Below are 19,231 nucleotides of genomic sequence, written 5' to 3'. Positions count from 1 at the left end.
TTGTGTCTGCAAATGGAATACACTCCAGCCCAGTTAATCTGTGTTGTGGTGTTCCACAGGGTCTATTCTTGGACCTGCTGTCTTCATTCTATACACTGTCGCTCTCAAGTGTCATAGATCATCATCCAGTGGTCTCACCAATTGTACGCTGACGACACCCAAATATACAAACTAGCCACCCAACTGAAGTTGATGCTACCATCCAAGGTGTAGAGAGGTGCATATCTGATGTGAAACCATGGATGACATGTAACAAGCTGCAGATGAATGAAGATAAAACAGTCCATTCTGATCACAACACAAAGACTTTCTCAGTCACATCCTGTACCTAAAACAATAACTATCAGCAGCACCAACATTAAATTCACAAAGTCAGTACGAAACCTAGGTTTTCAGTCTGGACAGTACTCTCACATTGCACCAACATGTCATGCATATCTTGAGCTGAGACGCATCAGCTTCATTCACAAGTATCTTTCAGTTGATGCGACTAAAACACTTGTATGTTCATTAGTACTTTCAAGATTGGACTGTTGTAACTCAACTCTGGTTCATCTCAATATCTACTTCAGAAAGTTCAAAAAGTTCAAAACACAGCTGCTCGGATCATACTTAGAGTACCACGATCAGAGCACACCTCCCTGCTGCTCTGTACCCTACACTGGCTATCCATTCGATCCAGAATCAAACACAAAATTTGTTCTCTGTGCTACGTTTCACTGATGGATTCCATTCCAACATACCTTTCCGACCTCACCCATGTGTACACACCAGCAAGATGCTTACGCTCCTCATCTGACAATCGTATACTCATTATTCCCACTATGAAAACAAAGTCATATAGACAACGTTCTTTTGCATACCAGGGCCCAACAACATGGAATGAATTGACACTGAACTTAGACAAAAAGACATGGTGGTCTCATTCAAGAGTGCTATTAAAACTCACTTATTTCAATTGCAAGAACGAACTTTAATATCTAATAATATTTCCTACCTTAAATATTTTCAGCATGTTTTTTAAGTTTTCTAATTTCATGGTGTTTGTTTTATGTTTGTAATAATATAATTATATATGTTTTTTATGTTATAGGTGTGGCTAATGTTGTAAAGTGTTTAGAGCTTCTAAAGATTAGGAGCTATACAATGTCCTCATTATTATTATTATTATTATTATTATTATTGTTAAATTGTTTACTTCTTGTTTCCAACATCTCAACTGGCTACTTGTTATGTAGGCTGCTATCGCTGTATGAAAAGATGTCAGTGAGAAAGTCCTTAGGCCAATGTACTAGTCCTCATGTGGCCATGGTGATATGTGTCTGAGACACCTGGCATATAGGATGGCCAGTTGTCTTCATCTGCCATCTGTTTCTGTCTGTTTCACAAGTTTGCTGTTGCTACTCCTCCTAAACTATTTAGAGGATTGTCATGAAATTTCATACATACATTTATCCCAAGGTATAGTTGGTCCTAAATGAAAATGATGATGCTCATACATCTATATCCAATATGGCCTCCACAGCAGCCATCTTTAAAGTATTGTTATGGCCACTCCTCCTGAATGGATAATCCTGTTGACATTGGGTTTTGCCAGAAGGCCTGTTACGATTTCTACTTGATCCTTAATGAAATTAATACCCATCTGATATTCTATAAGACCCCCATGGGTGCCATCATCAATGTCTCCACGCAGGTGGAAAGTTATGTCAACATTTAGTTTTTACTGGGGACCTTCTTTGATGTCTGATTGGTACTAAATGAAAATGCTGCTGCTCTGATGTCCTGTATGGCTGCCATGGCAGCAAACTTGAAAGACTTGACATGACTATTCCTCCAATGTCATATTGACTTGAGGTTTTACAAAGGGACTAATTAAGAAATCAACATGTAGTGCTGACCTGAGCTGCAATTGATGTCTTGAAATTCATGTCACAAATTATCTGTACATGTAATTATTTATCATATCAAGATGGAGTTTTACGAAAAGTCATCAATTGGTGGTAGTTTTTCCTCAATGAAAATAGTGCCAGTTGCTTATCAAGCATGGCTGCCAGCTGCTAATTTGAAAACCTTTTCCTTGAAATATCTAAGATGGTTTCACCACTCAGCAATTAAAAAGAAATGGTCTTATCTTGAATATATGGGAATTCTTTTTTGCCAGCAAGCATTAGTCCCACTGAGGAACTTTTAGTTTTTTCCATTTCTGAACTTTTTTAAATGCTTTTTAAGAAGGACAATACAACTTCTTTTCTGACTTTAGAGCTCCATCTTAGGGTCATTGATTTCATAATTGTGAACTTTAATAACCATACCATGGTTGTCAAGGAACAAAAATTCACAAAATCTGCATGATGTTAGTGGAAATCTAGAGCCATCTTTCTGTGAGGAAAAAAATGGAGTTCTAAGGCTGTATTTCTTTCCTTAAAAAAAAAATATCATTGGGGCTACATTACTTTAAGAAAAAATTGAAGTCTAAAGCTACATTGCATTTAAAAATAAATGGAAGTGCAGAGCCTTGTTTCTTCGGGGAAAAAATGGAAGTGACACATTTCTCAGAGAAATGGGAGTCCAGTACAAGATCTTAACCAGAATATGGATAACTGGATCAAATTTTTTAAAGAACATGTTCTGGAATTAAAGTTCTTGAAAATGGAAACAGGTTTTGAAACAGGATAAACTGGAATGAACTGGTTTGAACCAGTTAAAAACCGGTCTTTGATATGACACTGGCCTGGGATCAGACCCATGACCTCCCACGTCCATGGTGGACACTCTTACCACTTGGCCACTGGAGCGGTGACTGCTGCTGTGAAATGCATTATGAAAAATGACGTAATATAATGATTCAGTAAAGCTAGTTAAAGTAATGCACACTATTTAGAGGATTGTAATGACGTAATACAATGATTTAATAAAGCTAGTTAATGTAATGCAAACTATTTAGAGGATAAAGGTTTAAAAATAGTGCAGTATATACAGCAGACATGATTTTTCTGTTTTAAAGTGGAATTCCGCTTTTTTCCTGACTTGAATCCAATTTTTCCTGATATAATCCGTTTTTTTATATCATCTCCAATCTGGTTTTTAAAAAATGGTCTGTTCAGTCCCATTTCGCAATGATCCTTGTAACGTATTTGTTCCATATTTTAGTTAGCCCATGACTCTCGTAAAGAATTCTGATTGGTCAAAAGTTTAAATTCATCCAATGAATCTTCGTGTAATGGAGACTGAGGGCAACGGAAAGAAGAAGGTTGTTTGCAAAAAATAGCATCCTGAATTGTTGAGAGAGACCATGTTATGAGAAGTTTAGATAAAAGTTTTAAAAATGTATGGAAATGGGAATGGTTAGAGTGAAAAGTCGACGGAAATTTAGTTGGTCAGTTTATAAGAAAACTGAATGTTAGGGGACTGGCATTTTGTGACCTCTTCTTTACGGTAATCGCAGTTGGAACTGTTTGGAACAGCACCTACAAAAGAAGCTGCATATGGAAAAAGTGAAGCTCAAGGCATCTGGAAAAAGTGTAATTAATTACTATAAGAAGAAAGATTTCTTGCTTGAGAAAACAGATGTAGCTCTCTGTCAGAATATGTGCAATGCATGTCGCCAATACAAGCACCAGCTTGAAAGGAAAAAGGCTCTCATTCAGAGAAGGAAAAGAAACGATGCACATTGAGCCAAAAGAGTCAGTCAAAAAGGAAGGCTAAAGAAATTTTTGCCAAAGCCGCAAAAAGAGCTTGACTGGCATATCAACAGGTTATGTCCATTGGAGAAAATGACAAGTGAATGTATGGGATTATTTGTATATAGTTGATGTACTTGGGTGTTTATTATTATAAATTTGTTATGAAAAGAGACAAGTATAATATATTTACTGCAAAAATTGAGAAATTAGTGTTACTTAATTACGATGTGAACACGGACATGCACATGAAATAACTCAAGCATCAGAAGTATTGGAGAACAAATTCATGTGACAGTAAAGGTTGTGAAATTATTCAAATTGAATTTTTTTGCTAAGTTTGTTAGTTTTTCAAATGATTATTTTGTTATATATTATGATCATAAGTTGCACCAGGAGCAGTTTTTTATGACTGGACCCCCAGATCGGGTATGCTGCCCTTGAGACCCCATTGGGAGAGGACCCTCAAACTCCCCTTTCATATTTTCAGCTTTTTTTATGTAATACCAAAATCGTGTCTGATACAGTAGAACCTGTCTTGAAAAACCACCCCTTCTGCAAAAAAATAATGGTCTCAACACAGGTTGTCTCTCGTAGCAGGTCATAACACTATATAATCAATAAATCTGTGCATGGAAATTCTAGTCTCTCAAAACAACTGGTCTCACAGCAGTGGTCTCTCAAGACAGGTTTTACTTTATTACATGCACTGCATACTACATACAGTACATATCACAGTTCGGTATGCACTAAAGTACAGTACATGTTTCATTTGTGTGGGTTTAAACACAGACACAGTCTGCACTTTAAAGAAGAGCATTTTGTCAAGTATTTATTTCTAACATCCGGAAATTATAAGGAAATAAATCCTTTGAATCATACTTTATAGTTATTCATCAGTCTGCTAGTTCAAGTACATAATTCCTGACTTGTTTGATTGTCTTCGCTTTCAAGTGAAGTATACCCAGCGGTTGGATGACATTAACATAAAAGAATGTTGTAGTATAACAGTAGTAGTGGGTTTTGGGGATGAGGGGAAATAGATCTCTGGATATAGATAATTAAACTGTTGTTGACTTTAATGCCTGCATAATTATGAAGTACCTTAGGACTTGTCACACATGCTTGGATGACCAACAAGTGACTTGGACATTTGAACATTGCTGTCAGTGGGTAGCATTTATAATTTTCCATACCTTGTTTTGACAGCAACATCATGACATTTCAGTATCTCTCACATGGTAATATATATTTACATATAAAGTCTGATGACACATCAGCACAATACTGGCTAAATTGTAAAGATAATGAATTGCAACAACAAAAAACTGCAAGAAAATTAAGCCTTCCAAATAAATGTAAACATGTGGTATTTACATGTAGGCTCAACAAGAAAGATTAACCAAAAGTAGATTAACATTGGTGGAATGACAGCTATTGCAATGAGTAATCTCTCATGCCAAAACAATTCTTAATGATATCCCAAGAATTGTGGTCTACTATATGTACAAATCTGGGGTCTACATGTACATATTTGGGGTCTACATGTACAGATCTGGGGTCTACTAAATGTACAGATATGGGGTCTACTACATGTACAGATATGGGGTCTACTACATGTACAGATATGGGGTCTACTACATGTACAGATCTGGGGTCTACATGTATAGATTATGGGTCTACATGTATAGATCCGGGGTCTGCTACATATACAGATCTGGGGTCTACTACATGTACAGATCTGGGGTCTACTACATGTACAGTTCTGGGGTCTACTACATGTACAGATGTGGGGTCTACTACATGTACAGATGAGGGGTCTACTACATGTACAGATGTGGGGTCTACTACATGTACAGATGAGGGGTCTACTACATGTACAGATGTGGGGTCTACTACATGTACAGATGTGGGGTCTACTACATGTACAGTTCTGGGGTCTACTACATGTACAGATGTGGGGTCTACTACATGTACAGATGAGGGGTCTACTACATGTACAGATGTGGGGTCTACTACATATACAGTTCTGGGGTCTACTACATGTACAGATGAGGGGTCTACTACATGTACAGATGTGGGGTCTACTACATGTACAGTTCTGGGGTCTACTACATGTACAGATGTGGGGTCTGCTACATGTACAGATGAGGGGTCTACTACATGTACAGATGTGGGGTCTACTACATGTACAGTTCTGGGGTCTACTACATGTACAGATGAGGGGTCTACTACATGTACAGATGAGGGGTCTACTACATGTACAGATGTGGGGTCTACTACATGTACAGTTCTGGGGTCTACTACATGTACAGGTGAGGGGTCTACTACATGTACAGATGTGGGGTCTACTACATGTACAGTTCTGGGGTCTACTACATGTACAGATGTGGGGTCTACTACATGTACAGATGTGGGGTCTGCTACATATACAGTTCTGGGGTCTACTACATGTACAGATGTGGGGTCTGCTACATGTACAGTTCTGGGGTCTACTACATGTACAGTTCTGGGGTCTACTACATGTACAGATGTGGGGTCTACTACATGTACAGTTCTGGGGTCTACTACATGTACAGATGTGGGGTCTACTACATGTACAGATTTAGTGTCTGCATGGTAAAGATTTGGGGTCTACTTGTACAGTACTGTTTGACAGGAATTAATTGTACAGTGTTGCATACAAACTAAGGCAGTAGGCAGTATGGCAGTGTATACAGTACAGTTGTTTTTAAAGTGGATAAGAAAACAGTATAGTTGATTTCATTTGTTGGTGAAGTGTGCCATTCTATGAACTTTGTCACGTTTATTAGGGGACTTAAACTCCCCAGTTATTAAGTGACTGAAGCTCATCACAGTTGTTAAGGGACTTTATCTTATTACAGTTGTTGAGAGGCTTTTTTTTCTCTCATTGGTTTAGAGTCAAAATTCAATCTCAGAATAAAGCTAAGAGTTTTATAATTTTTATGGCAGGAGATTTTTATCAACTTGGGCAACAAACATTAAATTGTGCAAATTATCAACTATAAAAAGCCAATACTGTTCCAAATACTATTCTTTGTGTATTTTCCATGGTGAAATCTGACAGTGTGCAAATTATCAACTATAAAAAGCCAGCGCTGTTCCAAATACGATTCATTGTGTATTTTCCATGGTGAAATCTGACACTTGCATACTTATACCAGACCCACTTGTCAGTCTGACGGTTCTGTTTATCTCCATTGTACAAACACATTTGGTCTTTGTCTAGACTATGACACCTATTTATTTATGAAGTATCTTTCAACTTTTTCATTATATAATTTTTCCTTTCTGACAACATTGATTGTAATTGTAGGTATATATATACTATAATGTACTTCTTCCAAATATTTAATGTTGGTGGTTACCAAATGTTCCCTGCAGTATGCAAAATATATTGTTCTTTTGACATTTTACATGAAATTGTTTGTTCAAAACAAGTTCAGTATTTATCCTTAATATGACCATGGCCAAGGGGCAAATTCATCAATACAGATAGTGTGTGTGTGTGTGTGTGTGAGAGAGAGAGAGAGAGATCTTTATTAAATTTTGTGTGGAATTATAGGTTGGTTTATCACCAGATGGGGGCTTATTTATGAACGAAGCGTCTTGCTTACTTTGTATTGAATAGTTTCTTCATAACGAACTGTATAATTCCCTCTATATATTGTTCTTATCATAGTTTCAGAAGTGAACGGTGTTTTGAGGTCAGCTTATTTTGAGGATAGCACAAGCATGCGACCAATTTGATATATGAAATTTTTGATTTTCCAGTTGAAAAAGTATGCAAAGGAAATTTCTTGGCATACATGTAGTAAGTTATATTGCCTTACATATTATCACTTACAAAATCTACCTTCATACTGCACAGACCCACATTTGCAATAGAGTAATGTGCTGGCAGATTGAAGTTTTTTTGTAGTTTGTTAAGTGTAATAGGTAGAAAAAAAACAACATAGAGCCCAATCTTCCAGCTTATTTTGCTGACAGATTAGTGTCTGTGTTGTTTGCAGTTGGTCTGTACTTAAAATTTGAGAATTTAACATTCTCCATTTCAGTGATGGTGACTCACATGATTTTTTTCTTCCATAGTTGTGAATAAAAGAGAACTACTAGCAAATTGCTTATGGCAGAACAAATTCATTTCTCACAGAGAATATTGAAACAATTCATCCAGTTTAACAGATACATAACCTTACCCATTTTAGAGAGGAGCAACTATATATTGAGAAACTTTATAATGAGGGATCAGATTTGTTGGTTTTACAAGTGGTTGTCATTCAAGATTATTGAGGAAGTAGTAGCAGAATAAATGGTGATTAGAGAAGTAGTTTTTCTATGGATTGTTCCATTAAGCATCAAGGTGCCATTAACCTTACAGGGTCAGTGAGGCAGTATTAGATTTCTCCATTAAGCATTAAGGTGTTGTTAACATTAAATGGGGTCAGTGGAACAGAATTATTTTTATCTGGCTGATAATACATGTACCAAAAGTAAAAGTCAAACACACTGACATTTTTTTGAGACAGAACGTTACTGTTTAGCAGGCGACCTGCCAACCTGAATGACAAAATCAGGGGACTAGTTATGTTCTGGATTTAATCGGATGATAAAACAAATATTAATGTTATTTAACTGTTTTAGTCCCATTAAAACCCCTACCATTATCAAATGTTGACATAATTTAAAAATAATTAAGTTTTGTAAGGAGAGTCAATTTACATAAGCCTTATCATTCGGCAAGAAAATGAAAATAGTCAAATACAGTAGTAGCAACCCATAAGCTGTGTCTTTAGATTGGTTTGTTATTGTGGAGTTTAATGCCCTTTGCAGCATATGCTATACACATGGTAGACAGTATATACTAGAGGAAGAAACAATGACTGAAGGAGCAAATGGCAAACTGTCTTACATACCAGTGTTGATTGTTACCAAGATTCAAACTAGTGCAGACAGAGGTAACATGTTTTTGAATGATCTGTAAAGGTGGGCACTTTAGACCACTGCAACACAGAACCTAGATAAAGCCATTCACATAACAGTGCATTTATGTTGGTGTGCAAATAAGTGGAATGAAGAAGACTCCTGAACAAATCCAGATTGGCAAAAAAAAAATTAAAAAAATTCAAGATTTAATATCTAGTTTCCTCTCCAATACCTGCATGTTATGTGCCTTCTTTTCTTTCACCTGCATCCTTACCTATGTCAACCTTGAATTACCTTCCTCCTTACTTATGTTAACCTAGAATTCATTAGCATTGTGTTTGAATTAGTCAACCCTTATCAAAACTTTGATTCAGCACTTAGTTGGAATGGCTGGTAGATACTGGCAAAATGTTAACTGGCTTCAAAACTAGATCATAGCTTCACCCACATTTGGATGACGATTGTAGTTCTCTAGGCATCTGTCTAGAATGGCGTTATAATTTATACACTGGCCAAAGATGGTATATCTTGAAGATTGGAGAGGATTACAGCAACTATCAAGTAATTGAAAACTTTGTAAGATCTTGTGACACCTATCTCTCTTTATTATTCATCCTCCTGTTGCTAGCATTTCCAAATAAGGCATCTGTTGACCAGAAGTACATGACTGTCTGTGGGATATTTAGGATTTCCAAATAGGGCACCTGTTGACTAGAAGTACTTGACTGTCTGGGAGATTTAGGATTTCCGAATAGGGCATCTGTTGACCAGAAGTACATGGCCGATTGAGGGATATTTAGGATTTCTTTCCAAAAAGGGCATCTGTTGACCAGAAGTACATGACTGTCTGGGGGATTTAGGATTTCCGAATAGGGCATCTGTTGACCAGAAGTACATGGCCGATTGAGGGATATTTAGGATTTCTTTCCAAAAAGGGCATCTGTTGACCAGAAAAGTACATGTCCAACTGGGGGATATTTAGGATTTTCAGATAAGGCATCTGTTGGCCAGAAGTACTTGACTGTCTGGAGGATATTTAGGATTTCCAAATAAGGCATGTATTGGCTAGAAGTACATGGCGGACTGGGGGAATCTGTTACACTGATAGATTATGGTAATGTTATATCTGGGTAAATACTTCTAACACGCAAAATTTGCAAATTATTCTGTTTGCATAAAAGAGCTTGCAGACTCATTCTAGATATTGCTGAAAATATCACAAAATGCAATCTAAGTGAACCAATATATGTATTTTTTAAAAAGGCAAGACATATGCACAAAGTTTCAAACAGTATGGCCCTATTATATCTCAAGGAACTATTTCATGCAACAGGCAACACTCCCAAATTAAGAGTAATTTCAGCTAACCACATTTACAGACCAGTAGTAAATAAAATAAACAATTTTAAGAAACATATTCAATATTCAGGTCACTAATTTAGAACAGAATCTGAAGAAAAAAATGGAAGTACAAATATAAATGCATTTAATTATAATCTTATTCGGTGGATGAAAAGTGGAACCTGTTTAATGTGACAAATACATTTGAACTTTATATTTAAATTGTCACACCTTCCACTTTCGTGTATTGCTATATTTGTACTGTATATAAATAGTTGGAGCAAGTTTCTGTTTATTCTTTTTCCATATATAAATGTAGCTTATTATTAGTGCTCATTTCATTTTAATTGTGTGTTCATCTGTGTACATGTACTCTGTATGTAAATATGCATGTATTAGAGGGACAAGGAGGATTAGTTTCATGCAACTAATTTCATTACCCTCTTTAAATAAATACATGTACATTATTAGTACAAGCACTTCCATTCCAAGCCAGGTCTTCTTTTCTCACTCTCTAACATTGAGGCAGCCTGGGTCTTATTTTACCACCTGCTTCTGTCTTTGTTTATGCTAAAATCACTTTAGTCAAAAATGTTGGAGAAAAAGAGTGTAAACAAAATCAAATTAATTTGCATCAGGACAATGTTGGTTCTGGTACTGGTCCAACAGTATCTGTATTTTTGTTTGGCTTCATCATCATCTTCACTTGTATCTGTTACTCCAAGTGTGGTCTTTAATGTGTAGCATCCACCTTGAATGTGGGAGGTTGTGGGTTTGAATCCCAGCTGAGTCATACCCAAGACAAATAAAATTATACTAACAGCTGCCTCTATAGGGGCTCGGCAGTTAGAGGTTAGTGTTAGAGCTGGTTGGCCTGCTGTCAGGATAATGTGACTGGGTGGGACATCATGCTAGACATCACTATAAACTGTCACACTGTAGACACCATAGCGATTTGACTGAAAAATTGCTCAAGCTACGTTAAAAATACAAATTGCACACACATCAGACTCTTTAACACATTAACCCCTAGCGATGACTTAATGGGACAGGAGGTAGTAGCCTACTGCCGAGCTCTGTAACGTCATAGTCATGCATGATACACTAAAGTGGGTGGTATTATAGAAAGGTAGACAGATGTAGCTCAACAATGATACCAAATAATCTGAAATATCTAGTTGCACTACAAAATACAGATAACAAAAACTCATTTTTTGGGCCTGACTTTTTTCTACCCAAAATTCGCCCGTGGTCGGAATCCGATTTTGTGTCTGGTTTTTATACTTTTTGGTCTCAGATCTAAGGCAAACCGGTATGAACTGCAAACAGACAGATGAGCCTTTGCAGAAAGTAGGATAAGATGGGCATTTGGAATAAAGAGTGGTCTCCATACAAAAATAATGGCTCCGTTAAAAAGAAAGGGAAAAAAAGAATTCCAGCTTTTTCCCTTCTGCTCATGCACGAGTCAAATAGCCAATGAAAAACAATGTTTCTAACACAACTTGGCAGTATGTTATTGAAAGATGACCGGGGATTTGGTGTTTTCGAGTCTATTCAGAAATAACTTTCAAAATGTGTTTCCTACTCGATTTTCAGGCAAAAATGTAAAAAAGCTCCAGCGGTTAATATGTTAATGTGTATATCAGTATCATTGTTGGTGTCATCTGATAAATCATCACAATTTTCCATCAGGGTCAGCGAGGTAATTTTCTTATGCAGATGACCAATTCTGTTTTTCATTGTTTTTAAATGGAAATAATTGCACTATTTTTGGTCCAATTCGATTTTCTTTTTACAGCATGTGTAAAGCTTATATTTTACTGGTACAGCTGCATACATAATCACTAAATGGTTGGAAGTCAACCACTGCTTTGAGTGGTATTAACTTGTGATACAGATAAATGGTCCAACCTGGCACCCACTTTGCATGCATGGTAAAATGCATCATGTTATTGCAGTATATCACATAATTCACTCGCAGATCTGGGTCTGTGCAGTTTGCTAAGAGTAATCAGTAAAACGAACAGCATAAATCTGATATGCTGGTTGTAACAGCACATCAGGTCTGGGTTGTTGATGGTTGGACTCAATCTTAACTCCATAATCTTTTTCAGGAATGGGTGACAGCCACACAAATAAGGATTGTATTGACAAGAATGAATACATTTGGTGATGAAATCTTTGGTGATCCAAGAGTTCTAAGGTCCTATTTCTTTTCTATCACAGATATTGCAGTGGGAGCAAGGTAAGTACTCTTTCTACAATTTATGTCTAAAGGCAGGGTTTTCAAACACTTTGGTTATACCTGTACAGGAGTGATGTTAAGCTTGGCTGTAAAAACAATCAGGTACATAATTGTACACATAATTGACCAATCACAAACATCAGGTACATAATTGTACACATAATTGACCAATCACAAACATCAGGTACATAATTGTACACATAATTGACCAATCACAAACATCAGTTAAGCCTTAAGGTATTTTCACTACTACAGCCAGAGAGAAAAGTTTACATAACTCTGTTAATCCTCCTTTTATTCTGAAACTTTGTCTTTAAGGTTAAGTTTTAGGTAATTGATTGCACAATAAATTCCTGCACTAGAATACATGCTGTCAAAAGCTTGTCTTTGATATGGTCTGAGAGGTGCATGTAAACATTGAGAAAATCACCTTAAAACTGTCTTTAACATCAGCTAAACAGGTCATTGTGTCAGAAAAATACCATATACTGAATACCAGTATTATTATTATTATTATTATTATTATTATTATTATTATTATTTCTAACAGATTTTGTTTAATATACTGTTTAACATATTCATAAAATACATGTGGGTTTTTTCCACACAATATTACCATATCATGCTCTTTTGGATCATTGATCTCAATGCTATACTCTTTAACAAAAACAAAAAATGATCATTAATCTATGTTTTGTGGGCCATGACAAAATGCTAATTTAAACACTAATTGACAGCATACATTTGATTTAAACAGCACATACTCTTTGTTCAGCTACTTGTGGAATCCATTAATGTCTCTTCTGTTTGTTTATTTGTGTAAACAAAATCCAGCTTTTAAAATTCTGTCTAATATTAATGTCTGGCATCACATACATTGTTGATAACTTAAACTAAACAAGGACATGTTTTGTATGCAAACAAGTATGTTAAACCAGTCTAACTTCTGTTGTTGCATCAACAGGGTGCTTATTTATTTGTTTCATGAATAAAGCCAAGCTTTGTGATAACAATACAGACATTAAAAATGTCATTGAAAATCCTGAAGCCTGAAAGTCTGTTTTGAGCCAAATGGCAGTAAGAAACTTGAATTTGTGGGGACAGTCATTGCAGTGCTTGGAAGTAATGATTTAAGTGATGAGAGAAGATGCTGAGATTGGTACATTGTACCAAATACAAGGTGAAAATGTTTGGTTTGGTGAGGGTAAACCATGCATACAGATGTACTCGGTAGACAGTCTCAAAGAATAGTATGATTGCAGTGAAATTAATTTTTCCTGAGAACTGAAACAAAAATCATTGGTTGTAAAATGTAAAATTATTCAATTAGTATGATTCTAATTTCACTCAATTTTAATTTTATGATGTCCAAAAGTTATCTGGAGCACTGATAAATCTAAGATTCTGGGGCACTGATAAATATCAGATTATTGTAGCTGTTTTTGCTAACATGAACTGAGACTTTACATTCCTTTACAGATAGGTTTTGAAAATATTAAATGACCTAATGATAAAGGGATGTAGCTCTTACCTCTTGTCTAGATATTCTTTTTTTAAAAGAGATGGAACTATACCTGTCATACAGGCACAGAAGGTGACAACCATTTCTGCTTCAGCTTCATGATTGCTTTTCCCACCATTTAGTAAATAGTAATTTAGGATAAAAACTTCCTGTTTTTAATTTGACATATTGACACGGGTCTTCAAGTTATACTGACCATATAACTGTAGTTTATTAACGACAAGCAACGTAAGAAATGTTCACACATTGATTCACATGATATTCCTTTATCGAAACTTTGCTTTCATCATCAAACAAAAGTTTGATTTTCAGACGGTGTTCACTGTCAGTATGCACCAATGACTGCTTCAGAGGGAGAAGCCATTATTTGGTTAGGAAACAAATGGCTGGTGATAAATTAAAGCTTGTGACTGTTCCATACATGACCGACTATAAATAGCGGCAGGTATATTTTGGTTGAGGAAGAACCCAGAAAGACATGAACTTGCACAAACAGAAGTGAGTAGTGTGTGTAATCTGTATAGGCAAGCATCTTGTACCACTCAGTCACATTGGGTCCTGGATCAAAACCTGGACTGCAGAGGTGCAAAAACAGTGAGTTAATGCTGTACTAATCAGGACACAATATTATTATTTGTGCTTATATCTGTCATATGGTAGGTATGAATGACAATAAGAATAGTTTGTAAAAGAAAGTTGTTTTTAAATTTTCTTTGAAATGCCTGTACCACATCAGCTGCTTGTAAGTTGAGGTCAGCTGCAGACTGCACAGACCCAGATCTGCCATCAGTTAATGTGCAAGTAGATCTGGGTCTGTGCAGCTTGTTACGAATGACCAGTTGAAAAAACAGCATAGACTCTGATCTGCTGGCATATTATATGATAGGAGATCAGGGTTGACTTTGTTTACATTTGGTCTTGACTTATATAAATGGTTATTTATGTACAGTACCTTAAATGGTCTATTGCAGGTGTAAATGTAATGGACATGGTGGTGAATGCTATGAGCAGTTGGACCAGAACCTGGACCGTGAATTGGTATGCCGCTGTGAGCACAATACACATGGCAAAAACTGTCAGGAGTGCAAACCATTCTATAATGATAGGCCATGGGGTCGGGCTTCAGAGAATGATGCTCATGAGTGTCAGCGTAAGTTTTTACCAAGGTCTATCTTTTAGAATGCATGTTTTAGGAGTTTGGTGAATAAAATCTACAATATGCACTGGTGTGAGAAGAATATTGTGGTAATTCCTTATTCCCTGCCCTTGTTCCTGACACAGATGGTGGGATTTTCTAATCCCATTCTAGGGATTATGATTACTTAATTTTCTCTTGTTCTCATCTCAAATAATGTGGCTAAAAGTTTAATTATGGATTGAGCTAATGCAATATGGGTTATATATAGGCAATATGATGTTAATTTCAGATCAGCAGATGCACTCATGTGGGATAGAGGTATCACAGATGGCTTTCTCGCTGCATAGAAATGAGAAACTTGGGTTCTCAACTATATGGTAGTGGAGTTTGGTGGAGTTTGCAAATCATATGAACTTGCCTTGAAGGACTTTTCTTAAGTGATTGAGAATGGGTCCTGTGCCTGTTATTTTTTTAGAAAAATTCCATTTGGATTGAATTGAAATGTGGAATTTTGTATGATTTTGGAATATTTTACATAGTATTTAGGATGAATTTACATTGGGACTTTGTCACGTTTTTTGGTCCCCGAAGCTTTTATATCTTTGAATTGCAGCGTGAATACATACTAAAGCGTTTCAACATGGCATTCATCAGGTATCAAATTCGTGGCAAGTTATAGACTTTACAGAGAAAAACAACAATAGTGTAGCATATCAAGAAAAGTTTCCCTCCACAAGCTAAGGGAGTAAGGTCAGATTTTAATTTTTTTGATATCTTGCTAATAAGATGACCGCTACTCTGGATTAATACATATTTAGTATAAAATGTCAACTTATTAGCAAGTATATACATGATAGATCATTATACATGAAGCTAGTCAGGTGGCTTTCCTGACAGCAACAGCAGCTGATGACAGTTGCAGTTTCCTGCGTCAGTCACCACTCATACTTTAGATTCCATTCCTGTGAACCAGATCCAGAAAAAAAAAACTGATTTAGATATGAAAATTTTGTTTTTTGAACAATTATTAATATTATTCTGATCTAGTATTTATAATAAGACTAGATGTAAAAAAAAAGTTACAAAAACTTACCCTTCATTTCAGCTTGTGACTGTAAAGGGATGTCCGAGGAGTGTTACTTTGATGAAGAATTGTACCGCCAGACTGGACATGGTGGACACTGTAAACATTGTCGTAACAACACTGATGGACCACACTGTGAGAGATGCAAGGTGAACCACTATGTTGATGCTGTTTCCAAACAATGTGTGCCCTGTGGATGTGATCCAATTGGTAATTTAAATTCATTTTCTGTAAAATGTTTTATCTTTTTGACAACTAGCTGCCAGAGACATTGTCTTGTAGGGTATATATTGATTGACTCCCATTTGTTGCATTTGTGTAATAGGATTTGCTAATAATATTTCAAGAACATTGAACGCTTAATTCTCTGCTATGTGATTGAGTTGTAGACTTTTACACTGTTTCATGTGTTCTTCCTGATTTTTTTGCAGTTGGTGTAACATTAGTGTTATATCCACTGGTTTACATGTTGACTTGAAAAGACCATCCAAAATATCTTCATTGTTTGAATAAGAAAAATATTTTTTCTGATATATGGACACGTGCTTTAAGTACATGTAAAAAAATCTTATTAGCCACTGAGCAGCCTACTTGAAAATAAGGTGTTTGTTTCCAACATTAGGTAGTCAGGCTCAGCTAATTTGGTAACCAGAGGTACTTGTTGCAAAAATAATTTGAGTGGTTGCAGATATAACTTGAGTGGGGAATTAATGTAGAAGATGACAAAAAGTGAATGATTTTTGGTTAAATTAGTTCAGAGAGGAGTTATGAAAAAGAGATAAGGATATTTTAAATTTTATATCTATATTTATCTGGCTGTTAATTTAGCTGTCATCATTTGCTTCAGCCTTAGGTCACAGGTCAGCCATTAAAATTCATTGTTTGATGTTCTTCAAATAAATTGTCCAGCCATAACACCAGGGAACTACTACTACCTCACAAATCCAGCCTTGCCAGATTAAAATCTTTTAGCTAAAAGGCTTCAAGTTATTTGCCCACTTAGGCGTTTTCTCTTGATACTGGGATTGGTGTCGTATCATGTCTGGTGTTACGTAATTGAAAACTGTAAAATAAAATCACTTGCACAAACAGTCAAAGATTCCATTTATTCATTCTGGGAAATGTATCACTGCAGATGATATCTCAATAATGTACCGATTTATGTTGTCTGTAGCATGTTGTCTGTAGCATGGTGTTGGGTGTATATTCCAGGAGTTCATTGTGTTCACTGGAGGGGTGTGTGAATTGGATTTTTCTATTGCATATGGTGGTAGAAGTGATGTGTAAAGACATGTTGAGAGCCAATCCCACAAGGAATGGGTCAAAATGTTACATATAAGCAGTTTGATGTACATAGGGTCATTTCAAAATAGTTGTACACATTGAGGGAAGAGAAATCGGCTGATTGGTGGATATGGGAAGCAGTGGTAGTCCTTCTGAATGAATTCATGGACGTATTTACCTTAGATTTTACTTAGATACATTCTGGTAGTTTAGATTATAGCTTTTCATCTCTTCACATTTTACTTGCAATATTTAAGTATTTTAGCCTCATGAGGTCAATAAACTTGCTACAGTGTTAAGTCTGGAAACTTTTATTTTTGGTCTGGAATCTTTCATTGAAATTGGTGTCAGGGACCCTGTAGTAAATATAATGCCATCCATCAGTATGAGCTGCAAATGTTCAAGTTTCTGAAGTACAAGACAGTGTCAGAACTTTAATGCTGTGGAATTCATATTGAGTGAGTGGTTTTTCTTGTGGAGCTGGAAAACTCATTCATTATAGTGTCTGACTGGGAGTTTGTGGTTTGAGAGCTCGTGTCACTAATTTAACTGGTTATTTCAAGTTCTCTTTGAGTAAGGTACCTTGATTAGCCCAGCTTGATCTTTAATTGGTTGGAAAGAAAGCTGATAGCAGATAATGTTTCATGTTGAAACTTAAATGCCATGATAATTAAACTACTTAATTAATTAGTTGATGAATGAATGAATGAATTAGATCAATAAATAAATAAAGGTTATTATATGATTCTGGGTTTCTTTGTTTCAGGTTCTGAAAATTTACAGTGTGATGCAAGGGGCCAGTGTATATGTAAACCAGGGGTCACTGGTCAGAGGTGTTCACAATGTCAAGATAATTACTATGACTTTGGACCATATGGTTGCAGGTAATTAAGTTCTTTTTGTATATTATATATCCTGTTATAATACATGTAAATATGCTTCCAAAGAATAAAAACCACATTTGCATCTTTTTCACAAATCTCAGGAACATTAACAACAACAATAACATCATTTAGACCTCTATGTGCATGGTGTTTTTGTTGGATTTTATTGATCCATTACATCATACTGTAATACTGAGTGATGCCTTCCAAGTTGCCAGTCAGCCCGTCTAACCTTCCAGTCATCAGTATTTCCTACCCAGTGGACATTGATCAGTCCGGTCAATTTAATGTGGACACATAGGGTGATGTAGCTGATAGACCTGTCCATACCATTGTCTGCATGGTTGACACTTGTACCAACCATTCACCAGCAAGCCAGCTGTCCAAAATGATACAGCAGATTTGTCTTAGATCAGGCTTACTTTATGTTGAAAGCATAACCATTTGCAAGTTACCAGTGACTTTTCATCTTGCTGGTACAAGACTTGTATGACTTTCAGACTGAGCCTTGGCCTTAGACAAGAATTTTGCAACTGTAAGCATGACTGTTCTTATTTCTATAAAGTTGACAAATATGTTTTGCATGATTCATGGAAACATGTACATAATAGTGTCATGCAATGTTGCACTTGGTATTGTTAGCGTTTATCATGCTTGCCAAAACATCCAGTAACAATCACGCCTGTGGAGTCGTTGGCTTCAATTATGAAAGCCATCAGCAGTGCTGCACATCATTCTGTTGTGAACGCTTTGACCTCCTCTGCTAACTTGGATGTGGATTGATGAGATGTATGTCTTCATTTGACATCACGTATGCTGCCTCATGCCCTGACAGTGAAGAAGATGCATATTGGGCTTGGAGGCAAATTCAGTGAAGTGAGGAGATGAGACAGCTCAGGAACTGCCCTTCCAACCTGCTGTTCAGATTTGGTGTTTTATTTGGACAGTATCCTTTGAAACATATAGTAAGTTATATACTTCTCAAGGACAGGAATGATCTCCTAGCCCTTTTGGGTCATTTCGGTTTTCAAGTGAAATGGGAAAAGTCTACCCACCATCCATCCTAGTGTTTCATCCATCTGGAGTTTATCACCAACCTCAGT

General features: G+C 36.2%; 1 protein-coding gene across 1 annotated transcript in view; it reads left to right on the top strand.

Annotated features, from left to right (window-relative positions):
• LOC149779090 (laminin subunit gamma-1-like) overlaps nt 1–19,231 on the top strand; it is a 130,363-nt gene that overhangs the window by 43,379 nt on the left and 67,753 nt on the right. The window contains exons 3-6 of the mRNA XM_089939643.1: nt 12,086–12,216; nt 14,710–14,888; nt 15,982–16,170; nt 18,011–18,128. Coding sequence (XP_089795769.1) covers nt 12,086–12,216; nt 14,710–14,888; nt 15,982–16,170; nt 18,011–18,128 — 617 coding nt within the window. The remainder of the gene's footprint in view (nt 1–12,085; nt 12,217–14,709; nt 14,889–15,981; nt 16,171–18,010; nt 18,129–19,231) is intronic.

This window comes from Sinohyriopsis cumingii, chromosome 17 (genome assembly GCF_028554795.1).
Source record: "Sinohyriopsis cumingii isolate HCF-2022 chromosome 17, ASM2855479v2, whole genome shotgun sequence".
NCBI lineage: Eukaryota > Metazoa > Mollusca > Bivalvia > Unionida > Unionidae > Sinohyriopsis > Sinohyriopsis cumingii.
This window is presented reverse-complemented; position numbering and strand designations above follow the sequence as displayed.